Source organism: Falco punctatus (genome assembly GCF_963210335.1).
Source record: "Falco punctatus genome assembly, chromosome: 5".
NCBI lineage: Eukaryota > Metazoa > Chordata > Aves > Falconiformes > Falconidae > Falco > Falco punctatus.
The window spans coordinates 67,198,585-67,221,756 of record NC_137584.1 but is presented as its reverse complement, the minus strand read 5'-3'; the positions used below and the strand labels follow the sequence as shown (position 1 = coordinate 67,221,756).

Sequence of the window (23,172 nt, the reverse complement as noted above, 5' to 3'; positions counted from 1 at the left end):
GCTGTCATTACTAAATGCATAATACCTGTGCCTGTATAAGAGATGATTACCCGGAGCTAGTAAAATCACGTGCTTTCTGGCTGAAGTCAGTTGCTCAAAATACACAATTTGAAGGGCTTTTTCCCTTTTCTTTCCTTTTATTCAAGTGTCCAAGTTGACTAAGAACACTGCAAGTTTATAAATTTCATGGGAAGGATCCAAAATATGAAATAATTTCAGTCAAAATACAGAATACACTGACAAATATTTAATTCAGTAAAGCAATTTTAGATGCTTTTCCATATACGCATGCACAAACTGTAACATGATTTTAATAAGGAAGTTTCTCTGAACTGTCAAGAATATCCTTGAAAATATTACAAGAAACATTAAAAACATTAAGGAGATGTAAATATAATTTACTAACCTTCTTGTAGTCCATTATATTTCCTTTTCCTTGTGCCTTAAAGAGAAAGAGAGATTTTATATAAGACATTACATACTACAAAACTAGAGTTGCAAGAATAAAGAAGGCAACTGAAAAAGTGACTACTTTAAACATAAACTGACTTTCTTTAGGAATTTGATATGAAAAAAACTAAAATACAACCAAATGTGTTACCTGCTTATACAACATAAGTCTGTTTCAGATGAGAGCTGCAGATAATAAAAAGCCTAAAAATTACATTGAGTAAGACTTGTAGTTAAACATTTGTTGAATCCAAAATGTTTTGGTCTCAAGAAATGTTGCTGTTTGCATGAATTAATCTCTCCCATGAGACTCTGAAATAAGCTATATTTCATATCAGCAGTAACAGGATTTATTTTCTTAAAAGAGAACTCTCTGTGTACCTATAGTGATTTGCACACAAGTGATTCTAGGGCTCTCAAAAGGGGATGTCAGGACTACGTCAATGCTATTAGACCTAGGTTAGAGGTGCTTTTGGTTTAAAATTGTATTTAAGTATCAGCATCACCCTTAAGCAGCAGATACATATAACCTGTAACTTCTAACACATTCAGAAAGAAGTATGGGTAAATTTTACATTTCTTCTGGCCCAGATGCGTACAAGTACGTAGTCCAGCTTCCTCAGCTTTGTAACAGTATGTTGTAGAAGAGATGTCTATGTCTCTCTCACCCAGCGGCAGTGCTCTGCCAGACCCAGAGCATTCCTGCTTAACCACCCTGAAGCCCTTCCCTTAGGTCAGATCCAGCTGTATCATTATCACCTCATCCAACTCCAGCTCCTCTCTTTTCAGGCACACTGAGAAAAAAAAATAATAAATCACGTATTTCTTTCCCTCTAGCCTCCACAAGGGAAGACCACAAACCTCAGGTCTTCTGGAATGCATCTCCTGAAAAGATCTACATCTTGGACCACTACCTCTCCATGTCCCCTATGGGGACTTCAGAGAGCAGCAGGCCAGCTGGCATAAGGCAAAGAGCTGAGGCTTGCACTGAAGAGGAACAGTGTGGCAAGCACAGCTTTGATGAGATGTTGCCGCGATGGCACAGATTTGGAAAATAATTTTTGTAAAGGAGGAAAAATAAAATAGAAAAAAGAACAGACAAGAGACTAAGCAAGCAGAGCAGGAAGAAAAACAGTAGATAACAAAACTGACTTCTCTGAAGGAGAAAGGGGACTGATCCACAAAATCTCTTTACTACTCTCTTTAAGCTTCTTAAGAGTCAGCTTTTCTGGAATGCATATTAAGAAAACAGCCTGATAGCATTTGGGAGTAGCAAAACCACTGCCAATAACTGCTTCCTTATTTGTGTATTCCCAGCTCTTTGATTTGCCAACTTTTATTCATACCGGTTGGATCTTACTGCTTCTTCAAAATGTATCTAGCAGTTATATTGTATATCAGAACACACCAGAAATATGTTCTTTAACAAATGATTGCCTATACGCAGATTCACACCGCAGTGGAGAATTTGCCAACATGTTTGAGGAAGACGCTTTTTAGTCTTAGCGATGCCAGAAGAGGTGTGCTCAGCATGCCTCCTCCTGTGTGTAAGACACATTACAAACAGTAAGAATGTTTTCTCATGCTCTGTTCCTCTCAAGTATTCACGTCAGTGGCAGTTGTGCTTCTACAAGCAGCAGCCTTATCTGTTTCCTAAGCCACCTTTACTACAACTGCACCTTTGGGTTTTTTTTTTTTTTTCCTTTCTTAGTAGTTCGGCTCTGAATTTCTGACCCTGATCTCAGACACACAGATCTTTTTTTCCTTTTACATCAGACTTCTGCATCTGGTGTAGCTTCCTCAAAGGTATTAAGCCTGATTTGCAAAAGGTATGCACTCTTGTCAAACTGGTAACTTTCTAGGTCTCACTGCTTGGCTGGGGGGCTCAGCCTCTGAATGTCAGGGCTCTGAGCCCTCAAAGAAAAGTATCCACTTACTAGCATATTAGACCTATGAACAGACAACTCAGCTCAGCCTTCCTCCTGAACACCCAAGATCACCACGTGCCAGCAGTGAGAGATGGTAATACCCTGACATTTTTCATTAACAAATGAGGTGGTATGAAATCAACTCACCTTGCCAGGAAGAAGGATCCCTGAAGTTACTCAAAATGCATCAGCAGACCACAAGCGGACGGTTTAAAACAATGTTTTTGGAACATGTTTTCAGGATGTTTTCCAAGACTGACTTTGCTTTCTCAGATGAGATGGTCCCTTTTACATGTCTTAAAATCTATTCTTGAGAAATGCTTCACAAAGCATTTGATAAATGCTTTTCTTTCAGCCCTGCTCCTTCAGAGAATGCTCAGAAAGATATGGTGAAAGGCACATGGATTACCTTGGCCTATGAAATGGTTCTAGTTTCTGACTTTATCCTTTTTAAAATTATGAATGCTATGAGCTAAGATGGATTCTAGACCTGTTCTTGAGGGATTCTGCTGAATTTTCTCACTCAAACTTGGATCTTTTGTATCTCACTGCTCAGATGTTGGAGCCAGAGAATTTTTGCTCTTGTCTAGAGAGAGGTATCTGAAGTGGCTAAAAGTGACCAACTCTTCTCCCTTTTGATCCCTAGGAAATCCTACATCAGATAATCCTGGATTACCTGCCAAATTTTAAGAATACAAGGCTTTCCAAAAGCTCAGCGGGACTGCATTCAGCAGCTATCACAACACTTCATCTGAAGAAGAGCATTCAGGTATTTCTTAGTCTACCACAGTGTTTCATAGGAACCATTTAAGGTTGGGTGGTGGTTTGTGATTTGGTTTTTTCTGGGGGGGGGGGGGGTTGTTTGGTTTTTTGGGGGGTGTTGGTGTTTTGCAGGTTTTTTCCCCAAACATTTCAGGACTCTACTTCAACCCATACTCCTTTTAAAACAGACACTTGACCAAACAGTTCAAGTGAGCATTTTAGTTTTAAATGCACAAAGATAGAGGGTGTTGGTGGTGAAGTCAGTGAGAACAAGAGAGATGTGGGGCTTTACAGATAATTTGTGTGTGTCTATATATACGTGCACATGTATACACACACACACACCCCCCTCTACACAGTTTTTTCTTCCTATGACAAGGCTTCCCACTATACATTTCCCAAGTCCCTTTTAAGGCAGTCTCTACATTTCATCAAAATCAGAACCTAATCTTCTCAAAACACATATATTTAGCATTGATGCAACCTTCTGCACCTGGATGTCCGATGTGTTTTGCTTTTTCCAAATGAAGAGACAAGGGGGCTTTTAAAAGGTCTTCAGTTCAGCAGCAGAAAGGTGCACATAGCTATCACTCAAAGGCTACTTTGGGAACAGCAGCTGTATTTGGACCTCTGACAAGAGAACTGTGGTGAGACAATCACGCAAGTTCTGGGCACTCCACAGTAGTTCAGGCATCCTTCATGACCCCTCCAAAGACAGCTTTCATCTAAGATACGCATGACAGCCACTGAGTCCCAGCCACATGCTTTCTGAGCGGTATACCACTGTGGAGGCTACTAGGAGCAATGGGGCTCTCTACCTCCATTTCCTTGACCTCCAAGACCTTCCTGCAGGAGGAGGAAGCTGCCAAGGGGAGCTGCTGCCTTTAATCCATTGTATGGATGCTTATACGGGCAAATAATCAAAGGAGAAAGTGACGTTACTTAGCAGTAATTAAAGGTTCATAACATGATTTCCATATGCCTCGTCATAAACTCAGCTGCTAAGAAAAATTCTACCTGACAGGGACTGAGTGTGCTGTGCGTTGCTTTCCCTATTGGAACCACAAAAATGACATTGCGCAAGAGGGTGGCTTATGAGCACACTCTTACAAGTACTGCCAACGTGAGCAAGCCTGGTTTGAATGCTTGGCCTACACAGAATGTCACATAGTGAATGTGAGGATGGATGACATCTCAAAGAGCCTGTAGTTAATGAAAAGTAATTTTCCTTCCTAAATCAGCACAAGCCAAGAAAGGCTCCTGGATGCGGTGTCCACTTTGCGTTGAGCTGAAGTAGTAGTTAGTAAATACTTTTGCATAGTGCATGTCACTTCCCCATCCTCCGCCTTCAGAGAGAACTGCTCCGTTGCTTCTATAATGCCCATTTTTGGATTGAGAACTAGTAAGCAAACAGACGGTACTCCCGGCGCCCTGCAACCTCCTCTAGATTCTGCAGATGGGAAATTGTTTCAAAGCTTTTATTCACTGTGCTGTGGCAATATCATTATTCTCCAACTACAATCATCCAAATCCATTTATATTCAACTCGCATATGAGCCTTGTGATGAGATCGTAGAATTCCAAAATTCCTCGTCACACACTATAAACTAATATCAAAATGACAAAAGGTTTGTTTCACTTTAAGATCCCCCAGCTCCACACCACTATAATGTAGATTTTGGATATACTTCCCAAAATTTCACTGCTGAAGCAACTACACCTCTTTCTTGTGGTATGTGAAGGCTGCAACCTGGCCATCATGAATGCAGAACTAGGCAGAGGTTCAGACTCCACACCCTCTACTTGAGAATCCTGCTTTCAAAGCAGCAAGAAAAGAAGCCATCAGCAAGCACATCTTGGATGAATACGCTTGCACAGAGCTAGCTTCTTATTGAAGGCAGCGGACTTTCTATGCAAAAACTGCAGGAATTTCCAAAGGGTAGCCATCACCGCTGTTTAGACAGACAAAACATGTCCAACTGATGCAGGAACTCAACAGAATGCTTAATTTTGGTACTTTTGGTGTTTTCCCCTCTTTCCCTCCCTGCTGTCTTCTACAGTTATCTATCTGTGTTTCAGCAACTGCCAGAAAGCCATTCATGGACCTGAATCTTGCTATGTTACATGGTACCTAAAAAGGTCTACACCACAAAGCTATCTTATCCTTACTGCCTTCCTCATCTAAGGGTTAGAGGAAAAGAACTGCTGAATTAAAAGAACAAAGAATAAGGTTACCGGCCAGCTAAACCTCACAAATATTTTGTAGTGGTCAGGAAGCCAAGTCCCCCAGATCTTCCCACCCATCCAAAACTACTGCTTCCAGAGCCAATTTGGCAGAAGAAAACGTGTGCCTACCTTTCAGCCAGTGTAATGCAAAGATCTCTGCTTTAAGCTGCCAGTGGAAGTAGCTTTAAGCGAAGACGTGGGATTGCACAAGTAGCGCAGAGGAACAGACATATGCTCCACGCAAATGAATCTGCTTGTTACACTGACACACAGCAGTTTGACAGAGCTTAACTATCAGGTCCCTAGACTTCCCCCTCCTGAAAGCATGTAAGAGAGAGGTGTTAAGTATTGGAGAGCAGAGGTAACCTCCATGTTGCCTTGTCCACTGTTAGTTTCCAAGTTTCTTTCCGGATTGAAAGGAAGAGATACAAATGGCAAAACTAAGAAATTCTGAACAATGATTTAATTTACCTCTCTGATCTGTTTAATCCATGCTTCCCTTCCAAGGAATTCCTGATGGAGGACCACAGGCGCAGAATTCAAACTGAAGGACAAGGTGTCACTAGAACATTCTTTAATAAATGGCTGAAGGTCTGAATGTAGCTGAAAGAGAAAAACATCTTCCTTCAGTTCCCAGGAACAGTCTATACATTATCCACCCACTCACCAAATCAAGGTCCATATCCTGATTCTATACCTACTCACCACTTCCTGCTTTGACACTTGTACTTTGCTTGCACTTTTTCAAGTTTGGGGGAGGGATAGGAAGATGTTGAAAGCATTGCAGTGGCAGAAAGTTGTGGTAAAGAGAAGCATGTAGAGAATCTGCAAAGAAACGGGTAAAGGACAGCTTGCAGAGCTGGGCAAGTGATGGGACACAGCCAGGTAGGCAACTGTTGAGTGGCAGGAAGCAGAAAAAATATAAAGGAAAGAATGATCCTGTCTTTGATGGGAAGAATATCAGTTTTTAGTCTGTGAAGGGTAATACATTCTACTCTTCAGTACCCAAGGACGCTGATGCAATGTGACCCTCCTGACAAAGGAGATGTTACATAGCTAGGAGCTTTCTATGAAAATTATGCAATCCTTTATACACAACTATGTGTCAATGGTGAATGTATTAGTATTACAGCATACGCAAAATATTAAGGCTATAGTTTGCACTAGAAGCAATTTACTGGTAGAGTTGTACCTTGTAATAGCATATAGTGGCATTTCTATGGCAGTAAAGCCGTACTTTATAAAAACACTTTCTTCTCCTGGAGGAACTAGAAACTGCCTAAGTAGATAGGAGGTCTGTCTCCCTGTCTCAAGCTGCATCTATACTTGCAAGTAGCACAAGACATTAGCAGCAAATCTTTAGGGCAAGACAAGACTGCCAGAGATCCAGGGTCCACATTGTGTGCATTTTCCTTCGGACTAACTTTAGCTGCAGACTGAAAGACTTCTAATGGAGGTCAGAGGCTTCATCTGGGAAATCCTACTGTTGCAGAGGTGTGGGCTGCTCCTGTCCAGCCCTGGTGGCCTCCCTCCTTATCCTCCAGCTCCCCCTTTGGAAGTTACCTCCAGATTATTCAGAAGGGAACATAGGCAGGTCCTTGAGACACTGCAGCTCATACATCAGCTTGTGTGCTGCTGCAGGCAGCTGAGCCTCTTGATACAAATCTCTGCGTGGTGGCAGCTGAGACCCAACATATACACATGCTTCCTCCTGCACCTCCTGCTGCTGGGACAGAGGCTTTGGGCAGAACGTAGGAGCAGAGAAGGTAAAGTTTTTTAAGCTGCTAAAGAAATACGCACCAGAGGGATGTTTACTGAGCCTTCAATAAAATAAGCTACGTTGCCAAACTGTGATTTTGCCAGTTCATAAGCACTGTTCATACTAGCAGCTTCTGCAAACAACTTCACACCAGGCAGCAGTTAAATCTCTCAACATCACTGACCTGCTGACAAAAGTCTACAGCGCAGTGGCAGCATATGACAGAGCTCAAGAACAACACATCTTACAAGTCCTTCTGTATTGAAGATCCCAGAACGAAAGGAAAAGGCGTACCTTATGACTCATAGACATGTGCCTTCCATACTGAAATGCCATGTCCTGAATCTCAGCGCTGTGCTTTGCTAGCTCCATTGCAGCCTGGCAGCTCTTTGCCAGCAAGGCACTATGTGACAGGTAAACCTGCTCCTTCCACGTAGATATGCCAATATCATCTGTAAGACAGTTCTCCTGAAAATGAAACAAAGGCTAACATGAAAACACCAAAACTGCAGCTGTGTCAGCTTGCAGAAGTTAATGGTATGGCACAGGACAACACAACACATGGTGAGCAACAGAACTCTAGGTGCCATGGTGCCAAATAAAGAAGAGCATGGGGATGAGTAGAGAAAAGTATCTGAATATATATACTGGCAGCTTCAAACAACAACATTTTCATTTTCTGCTCAAAAAGAACAATGCAAAATATGTGGATCAGTCAACAGATTCAGTATAGATCCTTTTCTTAATGACTGTATCATTACACTAAACATTTAAAAGACAACTACATTCCTCATGAGGGACTGGGAGGAAAAAGAAAAAAAGACAAAACAAAAACCCAATCAAAAAAACCAGAGTACATCTCTGCACTTCAGCTCCTTATCAATTACCAAGAAAGAAACAACAATCCCAAACAAACTTGGAACGCCCTTACAATTTCTCCTTTGTAGCCGAGAAAAAAAACAATTACAAAAGTTATTACAAATCCTTACAGAACTGCACTGGAAAAATGAAGGGCTGTGATGGAGGACTTGTACCTCTTCTACTCCCATATTAAAGATGAGGAATGACAGAAAGTATTAAAAAGTAAATAAATAAAGCTGTGATTTAGAAATGTCAGGTATTAACTTTCCCAGGGGACTGACAGATCTCAGTGATGCCTCTAGTGAATTTTATCACCTTGACTGTAAGGTCAGCAATGCTCAGCGCTTCTCAGAATCCCTCATATCCAAAATACCAATTTGGAGTACTTCCCACAAAGTGTTTTAATTAACACAAATCCAAACTTTTCCCTCCAAATGCAACTTCGACTGCAGCTCCTTTGGCTCACAAGGTGTTAATATGCCACTATTTTACTAATAGGTCTTCAAAGCTGGACACTACTTGTAATCCTTCTCACATACATGTTACCCTCACACCTTTAGGTGCTCTCTAAAGAGGGGGGGGGGGGGGAACCCAAACCAGAAAAGACCACAGTTGTTTTGCTTAGAAAACCCCCAAAATCAGTAACAAGAAGCTACAGAAAAAAATCCAAGCATATAAACAAAAAAGTTTGTAATTTCTCAGTTCAGCCAAATCTATAGTGTACACTAAGCCAAAAGGTATTCTTTAAAAGAGTAATATAAAAATCCTCTTATATAACAAGCCTTTTCCCTCAAAGTGACGTCAATTTAATTACTTAGAAACGAGCAAGAAGTAATTCTGTGTGACCCTATAGTTTTCTAGCAAGGTATTATCTGTCATGAAATCGGTAACAAATGAAATAGAATCCATCCGTTCAGCTCTAATTTTCCTCCCTTATGGATCTCACCCAGAAGTGCTGCGTTACAAGGGAGAGGATAATTTGAGACTAATGGAAAAAGTAGGAGAATTCTGCAATGACAAGTAACACAGAGCTGTATCAAAATGCCTTTGCTTTCAGACATGCTATTAACTTATACAAGGAAAGTGAAGAACAGAGAAACCACATGTTTGCTATTATGCATATGATAACTTACAAAGTCAAGCCTAACTTTCCTCATGTTTCATTTTACTATAGTATTTTTGTTTTATTATCTTAATTCAGCCCAGAGCATGTGCAAATTCCCATGACTGGCAAAATGTCAAAATGAGCATTTAATTCAAGTACTTTCCTATATATCAAGTCTTTTTTCTTTTCCCCCACTCAGATATAGATCAATTTATTTTAAATTTAAATTCAGGAGCTCTTGGAAGACGCAACACAGTCTTTTCCTTAACCAACAATCTGCTCTGTGAAAAAACAGTATTTACTAAAATTTGCTGGATGATATTGAAAATTGGCAGTGATTTTTATAATTATTTGTTTTAAATCCAACCAAGGCAAAAATATTCTAGAAAGGTATCCTGAAACAATTTATTTAGTTAAAAAATCTTTCAGAAGACCTGTAAGTTGAAAATATGTGCTTGCTGGAACCTCTGGGCAGCAACAGAAAAGTGGACATTATCAAATATCATCTACAGGAACTGAAGAAGCTTAAACAGTCATTGCAACTTGATGTATAAAAGGAAATAAATTCTATGATTTGTTACAAAAATATATTCTTCTTAAACAAGTTTGAATTTCATCACAGGATTGTAAGTGGCACAACAATTTACTGTCTACTACGTGAACATTATGTAGGAGCTTCAAGCATCTAAAACGAACATCTAACTTCAAAAAAGTCAAAAATTTGAGACATATAAGATATGGTATTGTAGTCTTAAAAACAAAGGTATTGTGAATCTTTGGGTTACAGAAAGAAGCCGACTGTAAAAAGGCATTACGCCCATATGGATGTGCTTTAGCATATAAGCATGCAAGCCAAAGTATAGCTGATTTTAATCACAGAACATCTTATGACCGCGTACCCCTAAAGCTTCTGCTGCTTAAGAAGCCGGAGGCAAACACAACCTTTCTTCAGCAAAGTTTTCCAACAACCCAAATGCCATTTTTTCCCAAGCTTAACTCTCACGTTAAATTGTCCATCATCCACACTGCATTCTTACAACAAGGGTATGTATGACAAGACCTAAACACTATTTTAAAACATCAAGGGGAAAAATGAAACTAGTTCTAAATTGCAAAATCTGTGAAATCTGGCATCATGACAGCACTTACTACTTCTACAGAAATTTTCACTTTCTGGTAAGCTTTGTTTTCTTTTGTGAGCAGTGGATATTTCAAAGGATAAATATAAGAGCGGACATTAGCTGGCCCAGAGGACTTCTAACAGCCTTTCATATAAAAGCCTTTTTAGACTCAAATTAATTCTAGCTGTAGTTGACAGTGCTCAGACATTTGATTAGCTAATGTCTATGGAGTGGCCTCATTCGCAAGTTCCGTCACCAGATCACAACCAACCCTGATGCTGTCTGGGTAGCAGAAGCTGGATGAAGAGAGCCCAACCCCTCCCCATCCCTAGAAGAAAGGAGCCAACTCCAGACATGGTTTGGATAATGTCAGCATGGGAGTACAGGGAAAATATCTGCATCCAGCTCTGCTGATCATAATTTCCTATGGGAAATTAAGAACAGCTGAGGGTGCTCCCTTTTTACTCACTCCAAGGTCTCTTACTGATTTTTTCGTTAAGCTACTTCCATAATTTAAACTGGGTTTGAAACAATCATCTCAGGCAACGGGAAACAAAAAACTTTCAGAAAATGAAACCGCAGGACAAAATATGCAATCATAAACCCATAAGGAAGGGCAGCTCTCAGTGGTGGTAACAAGGATCCCCAGTACAAAAGTGGCACTTAACAGTAACTCAGTTTGATTTGTCACACCAAAGAAGATACTTATAAGCAGTCCAGCTGAAAACATAGTAAGGAAAATATGAATGAACACTGCATCTTGAAAGTGCACAAAACCATTTGCAAAACCAGGAAGGAGCAGAAGTCAGAGACTTCTCAATGTAAAACTTCAGCTATAGTTTATAAGGGAGCCTTTATTTTGTTCCCATACCATGGCAGTTCTTTCTCAGCCATCTGTTGTTGCACAAAATGATTGAAATGCCTGAATCACATCAAACTTTAGTTGAGTTCTCAATGGGCAAATAATCCACAGAAACACTAAGAAATATTTTTAAATAGCATTTTAAAGTTTTAAATTAGGCAGTTCAAGAACTTCAATAAAATCCAGTGCAACTATGAATCTCTCTACCAGTAGCAAGACCCTACAAAACATCTTGCACATGGTTCACATAAGCTTTCAACAGATTTATTCCTGCTTGCTGAACATGACAGGGCATGTTTTATTGGTCTATTAATACACATCTTCACTGCTTTTGGAGGAACAAGGGTGTCTGCAAATGGATCAATAAAGCATGCCACCAACTACCTAATACTTTTATCATGACACTAAAAAAAGCAACAGACAATTAAAAAAAAAGTTTGAAAATGTATATTAAATTCACTTATCTCTCCACATCTGTTACTTGTAAATCTCTCTGGAAAAGTTTAGTATTTAAAAGAACAAAAGCAGTAAACAAATAGCATTGGCCTTCTTTCTGGCAACGCTCCCCCTGCCCCTGACACATTTATGCATTCTTTTCACAGATGCTCTTTACTAAAATTCAATATATTTTAACTTTCCCTTTTGCCTTGCAACAGAAACATTTAAAAAAAAAAAAAGTGAAAGCTCTGACTGACTGCTGCCCTGCTAAAAGGTGGTTTCTATGACTCAAAATACATTAGATCTATCTTCTGTGGTAACATTTATAAGTGAACCCTTTACTTACAACATAGACTCACAGCAGTCCAGTTCATGGACGTGTGCAGTATTCCAAAACATTCATTACTCTCCAAAGCAGGGCCGGTGACCAAACATCAAAGAAGAATGGGTACCACTTACCACACGTAGCCTGTACTTTGCAGGAAAATAAACTTATTTTCATTTAAAAAAACCCTACATTAGTCTAAAAACCCCTGAACCTGTTAATCCACTACATGGTACAATGAGTACTCACCACTAATGTATTTCTTTTAAAACATGTTTTACATATTGGTTACACATAATTTTTACACAATTGCAGCAAAAACTTCAGAAATACCTAACAGCTCTTGTAGCCACCAGTGGAACATGTTGGAAGTGGTCTCGTCTTACATAACGGTCCCATTCTGACACTAAAATGAGCTCTGATAATGCACATTTAGCATCAGCTTGATATTCTGGAGGCGAGGAAGACAACCCAGAAAAGCCATGAAAACAGTTTCCCATAACAGTCCCTAATACTTCAAGATCGCTAGAATGGTCTGGCAGGTAGAGCACACCAACACACTCAAGTCCTGCTCTCGAAGCTGCTGCCTGACCTTGAGCTTCCCTGTATCTCTCATCCCTGTTCAGTGAACTGACAGGGACATTAAAGCATTCTTTATTAATATTTGTTAAATGTTATGGGATATTAAGGCAGAAGGTTTCTAAAACTACAACAGTATTCTGTGAGTCAGCAAATATTTTAAAAGCCTTTGGTCTCCTAAAAGTAGGAAACGGAGACTCAGTGCAATGTTTTTACTGCTAAAAATAGATACCGCAATCATGACTGAAGGCCAGATTAGGCAATTTCCCTCTCTGCACTAAGGCACAAATTTTTACTCCCAAACTAGATCTAGATTTAGGAAAGCCAGGCAGGAACTGGGAAGAATGTCCTTCACTCACAGAATTTTGGGTTAAAGAGGGGATTCAGCACACAAAGCTGCAAAGGTTTATCAGAACGCCCCTTTCTGCTCCAGCTTGCAGTCCAAAACACTAGCTTAATATTGCTAGTGAAACGTCTTAAACCACAGCAGCTATTCAGTACTTTGAACGTGAGTGGCAGCTGTAACCTACAGGCTGTCTTTGCAACTGAAGCCTATACTTTGTAGTTTGGATTGTCACTTCAAATAAAGATGAGAAGTTAAATATTATCTTTATTTTCCTTGTTTCACACAGATCTAATGACTCACTATGCAGACAAGGTGAAGAATGACCAAACAATGCACTAAAAGGGGATGGCTGTAAGACTGCATGTGGTTTTACAGAGGAAAAAAAAAAAAGTGGTAATGAGAGCTATCAAATAATTACATCTATTCTATGTCTCCGGCAGTAAGTATGGTCAGTATTGTTAGGTCAACTGATTCTTTCAATTCTCCCACTGTGTCATACAAATGAAGCAAACTGAAACAGGTGGGTTTTTTTGGGTAAACATGAACTTATGGTCTCAGAGGAGAAAGGTCAATTTTGCAGAGTTATTTTTGTAATTTTGTCTACCAACTAGGTAGACATCTAGCAAAGCTCAGAACAACTTGGTGCTAAATTAGTCTATGGTATTGAGGTGCTTTGTAATGACTGCATTAGAGATATTTAACATACAGAGTACAGTTTTCCTGCCTCAAAAAGGAAAAAAAAAAAATGAAAAGGCGAGAAGATACAGAACAACAATTGACCTAGTCTGTTTGGCAACCTCTGCTAAAGAGGATTTTCAGGACATGAATGGGTGACATGCAGAACAGAGCGAGACGAACAGCAGGAATATTTCCTACACAACAAGGAACCAAATTTCTCAGAAGACAAGAAAACGAAAACATTAAAGTAGATCCTGCACTTGTTTGTTTTAGGTCTCATCAGAAGCTATGCACTACACTATCACGTAAATTTCAGTATTTATTATGCCACCATACAAATTATGTTTTGAGTTAACTGGGTTCCCCTTAGGAAGGGTATACTGTACTTTCAACTCTCCTTTAGACAAAAAAAAAGTCACTGAAACAAAGTAAGTCTTTGCTACTTGTAATTGGGCCAGGGAGGGGTAAACATCATGCAGCTGTGCTTAGTTTATCACACTTCTCTTGCAATCTACACATGCGGAGTGCTTCAGGAACACAACAGAAAACAAACAGAAAAAGAAAGGCTAAGAAAAAGAAGATTAAGACCTTCTGCAGCAGCAGGAACCCAAGAGAGTCTGCAACATTTCTCATTTACACAGAGGCTGTGGTTAAAATAAAATGCAGTTTCACTACCAAGATGAACTTGTAAAGCTTTACTTCTACACCTGGAAAAATAGATGTTTTTTAAAATACGATATATCTGGGATCTACTTGTATTTAGAAACCTGCCTGAACATGGAAAATAAAATTTTAAACACTACTTGCAAAAATCTCAAAGACATCATCTATTTTAACGTAAAACCCTAAGCACAGTACCTGGGGACAACCTCGATGACTAAAGTCCGTTTATCCGCAGGTTAAACCCAGCAAGTGCAGGACTGCCAGGTTCCCAACATCACATTGCTGCCGTGCTTCCACCCGGGCCCCCTCCTGAGAGGTACCAACCAGAAGATACTCTGTGTACATCACCCCCTGTGCAGCTGTGCTGCCTGGCGAGCCTGTGGCCCCGGGTGTCCCCCAAGCGTGCCAGTACTGCTTCACTGCTAGAGGCTCTCGCCTCCTCCTCCGAGGGATGACCTCAGCTCATTAGTGTGATCACTTCCCACCTAACTGGCTTCGATCAAAATGAGAGGGATAAGCTTAAACAAGGTTACTTTCAGCACCATGTCTTTGCTGCTGCAGAGCAGGAGGTGCAGACGCTGGCCAGTAGTCACCGGGTGCAGCAGCACCCTCCAGGACCCAGCTGCTGGCAGCTGACAGCACTCCGCTTGTCCACTGTGGTTTGGCTGGTGCAGAGGCACCAGGGCAGGTATCGACTCTAGCAGTAACCCATGAAATCAGGGCTTCCGCTAAGGTGTTAATTTTGCTGTATACTACAACATGGCAATAGTAAGCCAGAGGTGCAATCTAAATACACGACACATATAAATGAATTCATATATTTCAGCAATCTTCAAGCCATTTCACCTACTGAACATGAAGATTCAGACCTCTGAGGCAAACTAGACACATGAGACAAGGTCACTATAACTAAAACTACCTACCTCAGTGGATTTCAAGACAGATATTCACATATACAGACTGCTCATCAGCGAGTGAAAACTTCCTATCATAAAACCTGTAGAGGTCATAGCAACTTCAAATTATCAACTTTTTGCATGTGTTAAGATACAGTCATTGCAAATGAAAGAAAGAACTCTTTCTTGCTCCAACACCCTGCCCGAGCAAGTCTACTTCAAGAAGTGTCTCTACAAGTTTCCTTAAACGTTCTAGCAAAGACAAAAACACCTAGATCTAATTTGACCAATTTTCATTATAGTTCTTGCCAAACAAAAACAGTACATCCGTAATTGCCCTTGAAAAAATACAAGATTATTTGGTGTGAAATCAGTGCTGGCAGCCGCTGTCTTTGCCCATGCCGACTCCCGCAATGTGTGCATGGTGACTGCTGGTGGAGAAGAATGCAGTGCTACACACCTACCGCTTCAGGACAAAACACGTGTACATATTATCAAAAGATGAACGCTCAGAAGAAAAATCCAAGTTTGGGATGAAGCATTTTGTAAACATCTTTGGGCTTGGAAATGAGAGATTTAAGATTAAAATATGAATGATGTTGACAACATTGTCATAAATACCTCTAACAGAACACTGACTGAAAACCTCTGGAAGTGTTTGGAAAGGCCACAGTAAGACATGTCTACAGCTCCCGGTAATGACACACGATATGGTTTTATTATGCACTCACAGAAATAAAATAGTCCCTCCTTGAGCATTTCTAGAAACTTCCAGAGTTCACAGGTGTCAGAATGATGTTACTGATGAAACACGCTAGCACTGCAGCTAATTCTCTTCCTCCCTCTCCCTCCTCTTTTTAAACAGATGAGAAAGTCATCATATTTATTGTAGTCATATATTAATATCACCAAACTACCTGGGTACATAAAATCACTGAAATTCTTACCTCAGATGATTTTGAGTTTTCATAATATATACCTTGAACTAAGTCACCAATAGCACTTGAAATGAGTTCCACAACCTGTAAAAGAAAAGGAGAAGCAGCCTTACATCTTTAATTATCAGCAAATTTATTAACAAAGCTACCACCCGATTTCCAGAGAGATAAACAGTCGTTTCCTTACAGAAAGCTAATTCAAAAGACTGCAGGATTTACTGGGATATATTCTGCACAAGCATGATCCTGTCTCTCTGCTAAAACCTCTACTACAGTAACTCTTCTATCAAAGTTTTAAGTTAATATAAATGAAAAACAAGACTCTCCCCCCCCCCCCCCCAAAGTGTGAACTATGGAGTGTATTCTCACAAGGACGTTCACAGAACTAATAAATCCCACTTCATGAATATGAGACAGCACCTCATCTGGGCTTTGTTTTGTTTTGTTTTTTTCCTGCCAAGTAAATACTTCACAATACCTCTCATTGGGAGCTGTTAAAATTCTAATCTTCATGGCTAATACAGAAAAGTCAGAATCCATAGAAAGGTAACCTTTCAAATGTGATCATTTGGTATTCTGGTGCCCTGGGAATGCACTGTGGATGTATTTAGTGCATGGCCTGAGGCTCAGCTGTACCACATATACTGAAAGTCTGCAACACGGGAATGTTTAAATCAGATTTATCAATCTGTACTATCTTCAGGGTTCAGACTTTTTATTTTATTCAAGCGAAGCCTAAAAATCTGAACTTGATCCAGAATGTAAAACAAGCAGTCCATGGTCTCCCTGGAACTACTGTACAATTTAAAGTCGTGCACATGAACTGTCTTAATTGGAACAAAATACTCAGATTTATTGTAAAATTAAATGCAGGCATTTCAAATAAGCACACCTTAAGGCTACCCCTTTAGTTGCTCACAAAGTTTTAATTTCTTGAATGTTTAATTTCCTATGCATATGAGTCTGTATCTGATTCCTCTTTATGCTTCCTAAAATTGAATGTAGTCCTTATTAAGTTAAAAGATTTAGTTTCACTTTTTATCATACTTGTAACTGAAGACAAGTCAAATGATAAAACCCCTAACAGAAAGATATTTTAACATTTAGGCATACTTTATTTGATAATAAACCCCCCACATTTGTATGCTAGTTTTGAGTACTAGCAGAAAGGTTGTGTGTTTTCTTTTTTTTTTTAAACACTGGTTCATATACATATTCATATACACAGAGCAAGCGCTAACTTTAGAAATGGTGCTGATTAAAAGTCATGTTTTTTCTTGCAATGCATATGGGTTAATTTGCAAGACCTATAAAAACAGCCAAAAAAAAAAAAAAAAAAAAAAAAGAAAAATCACATTACCCTTTAGGAAACTAGATACCAAAGAAATATTGTAGCAATATGAGCTGCAGAGGAACTGAAAGGACAATGATCCTACAGTGTTACCAGATGTGTTGAGTTATTTAAGTGGGGTACAGAGAAAATGAGGGTCATTTTTTTTGTGCCCCCCGCCCCCCACCTCCCCTCTACCCCCCCTTTTTTTTTTTTAAGGTATCAGATAAGCCTTATTCCCAAATCCAGGAGGACCGAGTATCGCCAATAGGTCTATGAAAGTCTGTAACTAAATGCCCAGGACCAGATTGTATTACAGTTTATACAAGCAACATCCCAAGATTCTTCTGATGGCTAGGACACATAATACAGATCAATCACTCACTAAAAAATGTTATGGTTTGTGAAATGGTCTGAGCTCAGAGACCTACACTGGTAATACGAAGAGGAATTTACAAAGACACTGAGTCCTACTCTAAATGTCAAAGTGATAGTATGAACTTTTAACAATGCAGCTGGCTCTGGATAACTAGACCTTTTCCTCTCTCGCCTGTAACTCTAGACTGAGCAGGACCCTGTTTTGGGGTTTCTTTTTTCCATCTCTTCTCCCTCTTTTTAGTGCAACTCTACTCTCAAAGGCAATTTTAACTGACTTAAAACAATCTTGGTGAAACATTTGTGAACAATTGTACCTCTTCCTCTTATAGATTATAAAACATCTTAGGAGAATTACAAATCCACGACTTAGAAGAATCAGTATATTAAGTACCATTAGGTCTTTAGTGACATATCGAACGCTATATGTTAGTGAGAACTTAGTATTAATATTACTTCCCCTCTTTCCAAATATCTCCCTTTTTTAAAAATAATATTTTTCTAAGGTAAATGCAAGGCCATACAGATCACTACCAGGAATGAAATTCCAGTTTCAAGAGCACAATGGGATGCTTGCAAGAGGCTCTGCTACTTCATCAACCCTTAATCCGATCTATGAAAAGCATATGCTGCTTAATGTCAGTGGCCTGGGGTCCTGAGCACTGGGGAAAGCAATGAGAAACGAGGAAACCAGGTAATTTTTACTCTGCATCCCAAACTGACATACAGGAAGAAAAATTGTTACAGATTCAGTAGTATTCATGCTGTCAACGATACACTGACTTGTTCTTACGCAGCTACTTCTCATCAAAAAATTTGAAAGCCATCAACATCCTCTGTAAAATTTATTCCCTCCTGTTTTATATAAGGGAAAAACAGTGACAAAAGACTGATTTTCCCCCAAATCACGCAGCATGCCACTGGAAGAGCAGAAAACAGTATTCAGGTCGTCTCCATTCTCACTGGTGCCTGACCAGAGCCTTGCTCCACTTGTTGACGTTTCTGAGAAGTAAGTTTGAAGAGCAGGGAAGGAAAATGAAAAATCAGGTGCTCCCAACTGCTTTTCTTCTCTTCCAATTTGAAGGTTGAGTTCCATTTTAAACAGATTCAAAAAGATGGGGAAAGGGAAGAAAGGATTGCCAGAATCACTGCTTGAAAACAGCAGCGTCTCAAAGGAGACCAAAGGCAGCCTATTCATAAGCTCTCTTCCCACTACTTTTTTCCACTCTTCTACACATTTTTGAGAAGCCTAGTCCCTCTTAGGTACTCCAGATGAGCTGGAGTAACATCATACTGAGAGAAAACAAGCTTCTACTCTATTTTTCACTTTCCATTTTGCATCAGCATCTTCCAAAGCTTTGTGTTTTCTGCTCCCCCAGAGCATCCACATGGCTAGGAGCAGCCCAGGGGATGACCCATTACTTGCTGGTGACATGCACATGCAAATAATTCCACACCCTTTAAATGCATGTTCTGCCAACAGTTCTGCTGGTGTTTGGAGGTGGTTTGTTTCATTTTGGTTTTTTTTCATTTGCTTGTTTGGTTTTTGCTTGTTTGTTTTTCCTAAGGCAGTATTACTTCACGACCTTTTGTAGTCATGTGATCTCTTCTGCTTCCAAAACGTCACACAAAGGCCATCAATTTCGGATGAACGTAAGGAAAAGAGATGGATGGAAGCTAAAATCTCTCCTACTATTTAGGCAGACTAAGTGTATAATACAATGTGATAACTCCCATTTATGCAGATAGGAAATAGTCCAGAAGATTGTGCTATGTTTCAATGCCAGGAGAGCGCTGTAGATTTGAAGATCAGAAATGTGGTGAAACTTAATTCGCCCTTTTCTGGTATAGTAACTTGTTTGTCAAAAATGCACAGCTTTAGCCCTTCAAGGTTCTTTAAACTCAATTTGAGTTTAGTTTCCCAAGCTCAGATTTTCTACATATTGATCGAAGAAATAAAACACAACAGTGGTCATTTTCTTAGTGGTTCCGAAAATTACTTTGGGACGTTCAACCAGCCACACACTGAATTTCCTCCCTCCTTTTCCTGAAATGAGACTGAGTCTTTCAGGCAGTTTACTGAAGACCCATCTATAAGTAAATTCAGGGTTCAGAATTCCCAAAGCACCCTGCATACATGATGACACAGAATAGGGCCATGTGCGCACTGTCACGGGTACCGCAGCCCAGTTCTTCGCTGCAGTTAACCGCCCTGGGAAATCCAGCTCTGTTGATAAACACAGAGGTGTATTTTAATTAAAGTGACATTTTAAAGCTGCAAGGAAATCACAGAATATCAGACATTTTGGTAGAACACTTTCTTCAGAGTTAGAAGGTATGATTCAGACTCCTTCCAGCACAGAAAAAAGAATGGATTCTGGGTCCCACTCATCCTTCACGAGATTTCGAAACACCTTGGATGAAAAGAAGACATTGCTGCCATCAGTTTAGCAACTCAAGCACTTTGTTCCCTTTAGTTGTCTTTGAAATATTTTCTTTAAAGTTCACTGCAACATAACACTGCATATGTATTTTTTCCTGTTTTTCATTCTAGTTTAAAAAAAAAACCCAGGAACGAATTTGAGATCCATTCAATGTGTGGTGGTTTTATTTTAAATTCAGCAGCTGAAAAGGAATTGCTTACACAGACCACTATTTCAGAGTAATAATACAGTGTCTCTCCAGACTTTGCTAGGTATTTTCAAGGGGAAATCAGGGAAAGGATGAAGCTCCTGTGGGAAGACAGGAAGCAGCACTACGAAGAACACAGCAATGGATATATCTTTGTTCCTCATCTTTCACAATTTATATTCGACAAACTTCCTTAGCTTTGCCAAATTTCTTACTAGAGGGGCCAAAAGTAATTTCTTCCTTTCGTAAGTGTTGAAACAATATCCTTTCCACACACATCTGCTATGACAGACCCTACTCCTTGCTGCTGATGCATAGACTTGAAAACGTAGCAAGACTTCTCCATACAAATAAAAAAGAAAATTAAATAGTCAGGAAATGCTAAATATACAGACAAAAGTTCCTTCAACTTGCATTTGACATCCCTCCCCAAAGAAGCGTTAATCTTTGGAAATAGTTTCACACTTAAAAATTCCACAGAAAGTTCTTAAAATTAAATATTCTCTTGCATTTAACACAGAAACATTGCAATGCCAGGAAGGTAAAGACAAAATTCAGTAAACAGCTGAAACTGGATTTCGATTGTTCAATAATACCTTAAAAAAAAAAAAAAAAAGGGAGCAGTAACTCCAACGAGTTTCAAGAACACTGGAATTCAATTTTCTTTCCTGGTAATCTCATCAAACATCATTAGTCATACAGGTAACTAAGTGTGCCAGCCTACAGAATTTTTCTTAATGTAATGGTTATTGAATCCTATTGGATTTACTATTTTAAATCATCTTGAGCTTTACTATTCTTTAGTATTCTTACTGCAAGAAGCTGTCCCTCGCCTAGTTGAAACACACAGAAAGGGCTCCTTACAGTGATTTGCTTCCTAGCAAGTTTTAAATGCTCTTGGAAAACACATTTATGGTTTTCTTCACCCTGTTAGTGATGAATTAGTAGCAAAATACAATGTGCAATGTAAACGCATCACTCAAACCCCACTACCCGATAAAAAGGTACTTCCTAGACATAAAAGACCTCTTCAAAATAATCAGCAGCAGTCAATCTGAATATTGTTATTATTGTCAAATACCTGTCTTAAGGTCAGTCTGCCTTGAGAATTTTCAGCAGTGTTGTTACCCTTTTTATGCTGATGCAACACTGTCTGCAGAAGGGGTTTTCACTAGTATAAAGACTTCTAGCGCGTAATTCAGTAATTTTCCTTAATAATAACATAACCAATAGAAGAGATACCGTTTTCCCTTCTCTACCTCCACATGGTACCTTACACAGTGTTATTAATAATCTTTGCAGATCCAATGCAGCTGATCCTTGCACTGAAGTACTCAACCAACTGTTCACGAGTGACTCGGGTTAGAGAAGCATGTGATTTCTTCAGCTTGACCCTTTTGGATAGGGTAATTACATTACATATTTTTCTACTATATAAAACAGCGACCAAAGCAGGTATCATGACCACAGGGTTCTGTAGCTATAAAACCGTCCTCATCAATAAATGACGCAGAAAAGCATGGCTGTAAAACACTGTTTCCAGTCACACTGGTGCAGACAAGCATTAAACTGGGCTAAGTTCACAAATGAAATGCAGATTAAACTCAATTTAAAAAAACCCTGATCAGCTCTGAATTGACAGAAATTATACCTGCAAGTGGTATTACTTATTTTGCATAGACTGTATCTGAATAAATGTGAATCAGAAGTAGTATCATTTAGCATCTGACAGATGGAATCAACTAAACAAAGCTGCAGATTTTTGTTAAACTAACAAATCGGCAACTCACTGTACCAGCAGCAGTGGCAATCAGATTCTAGACTCCAAGTGAAATGCTGCTGAATTTCAAAACACTAATAGTAATGACCAGTTCCAGTCTGTCCAAAGACTCAATCTTCTTGCTAGCTAACCAGATATCAAATACCTGTGTTTTGTTTAAAAATACAATTATCTCAGCTACATTACTGCTATAGTTTTATACATTATATACTGTATTATTGCACTGAAGCCACTCCAGATGTAAAGGCACTTTTACTAAAAATTTGACCCTGGGAAGGTTCATTTTAAAGTGGAGCTTCACAGCAGTGCAAAAAGCGGGGAGAATACATTATCTATCACCCGATTTACAAGACACATATTTTACCCTCTCCTAGCAGCACAATGTGTATAAACACCTGCTGGGAAGGAATGAAGAAGAAGGAGCCAAATTCTTCTCAGCAGTGACCACTGACAGGATGAGGCAATAGGCACAAACTAAAACATGAGATTCCATCTGGACACATGAAAACACTTTACTGTGAGGGTATCTAACAGCGGAACAGGTTGCCCAAAGGGGTTGTAAGGTCTCCATCTGTGGAGATATTTAAAAGCCATCTGGACACGGTCCTGGGCAACCTGCTCTAGCTGACCCTGCTTGAACGGGATGTTTGGACTAGATGATCTCAAGAGGTCCCCTCCAACCTCAACCATTCCGTGATACCAGCAGCTGGTGGAGGAGGACAACCATGGCGATTTTGCATACTCACATCTACAGCACCAGTAATAACAATGTTTCTTGTCTTTGAGATAATAAAACCAAGGCTACAAAGCTGGTGCTTTTGTACTCTCTTAGGGAAAAGTTTACTGATTGTACTGGGAACAGATTTCCCTTTTACGAATAGTTAAGTTCTTGGGAGACTAAGAAAGGCCAGGCAGACAAACCTTAGATTCTGATCACTATTGTTGACAGCTTTGAATTGCAACTGAATCATCATAAAAATCTATTTTCACTTTTTAATAGTGTATTCTCTGTTGAAGTTGTACTTCAGGTGGACAGCTGGCTATATACTAACCACTGTGACCTCCAGTCCTTCTGCAAAACTGTTTATTGACCACATTGGCATGAAAGTCCACCTCTAG

At 39.5% G+C, this 23,172-nt stretch overlaps 1 protein-coding gene across 4 annotated transcripts in view; it reads right to left on the bottom strand.

The window, feature by feature from the left end:
• PDSS2 (decaprenyl diphosphate synthase subunit 2) overlaps positions 1 to 23,172 on the bottom strand; it is a 132,805-nt gene that overhangs the window by 11,122 nt on the left and 98,511 nt on the right. For 3 of the 4 annotated variants that reach the window (XM_080389826.1, XM_080389827.1, XM_080389825.1), the window contains 4 exons: positions 15,947 to 16,021; positions 7,420 to 7,593; positions 5,838 to 5,969; positions 407 to 442 (listed from right to left, as the gene is read on the bottom strand). In XM_080389826.1, the coding sequence (XP_080245952.1) occupies positions 407 to 442; positions 5,838 to 5,969; positions 7,420 to 7,593; positions 15,947 to 16,021 (417 nt within the window). The remainder of the gene's footprint in view (positions 1 to 406; positions 443 to 5,837; positions 5,970 to 7,419; positions 7,594 to 15,946; positions 16,022 to 23,172) is intronic. The other variant, XM_080389828.1, reaches the window with a different exon arrangement.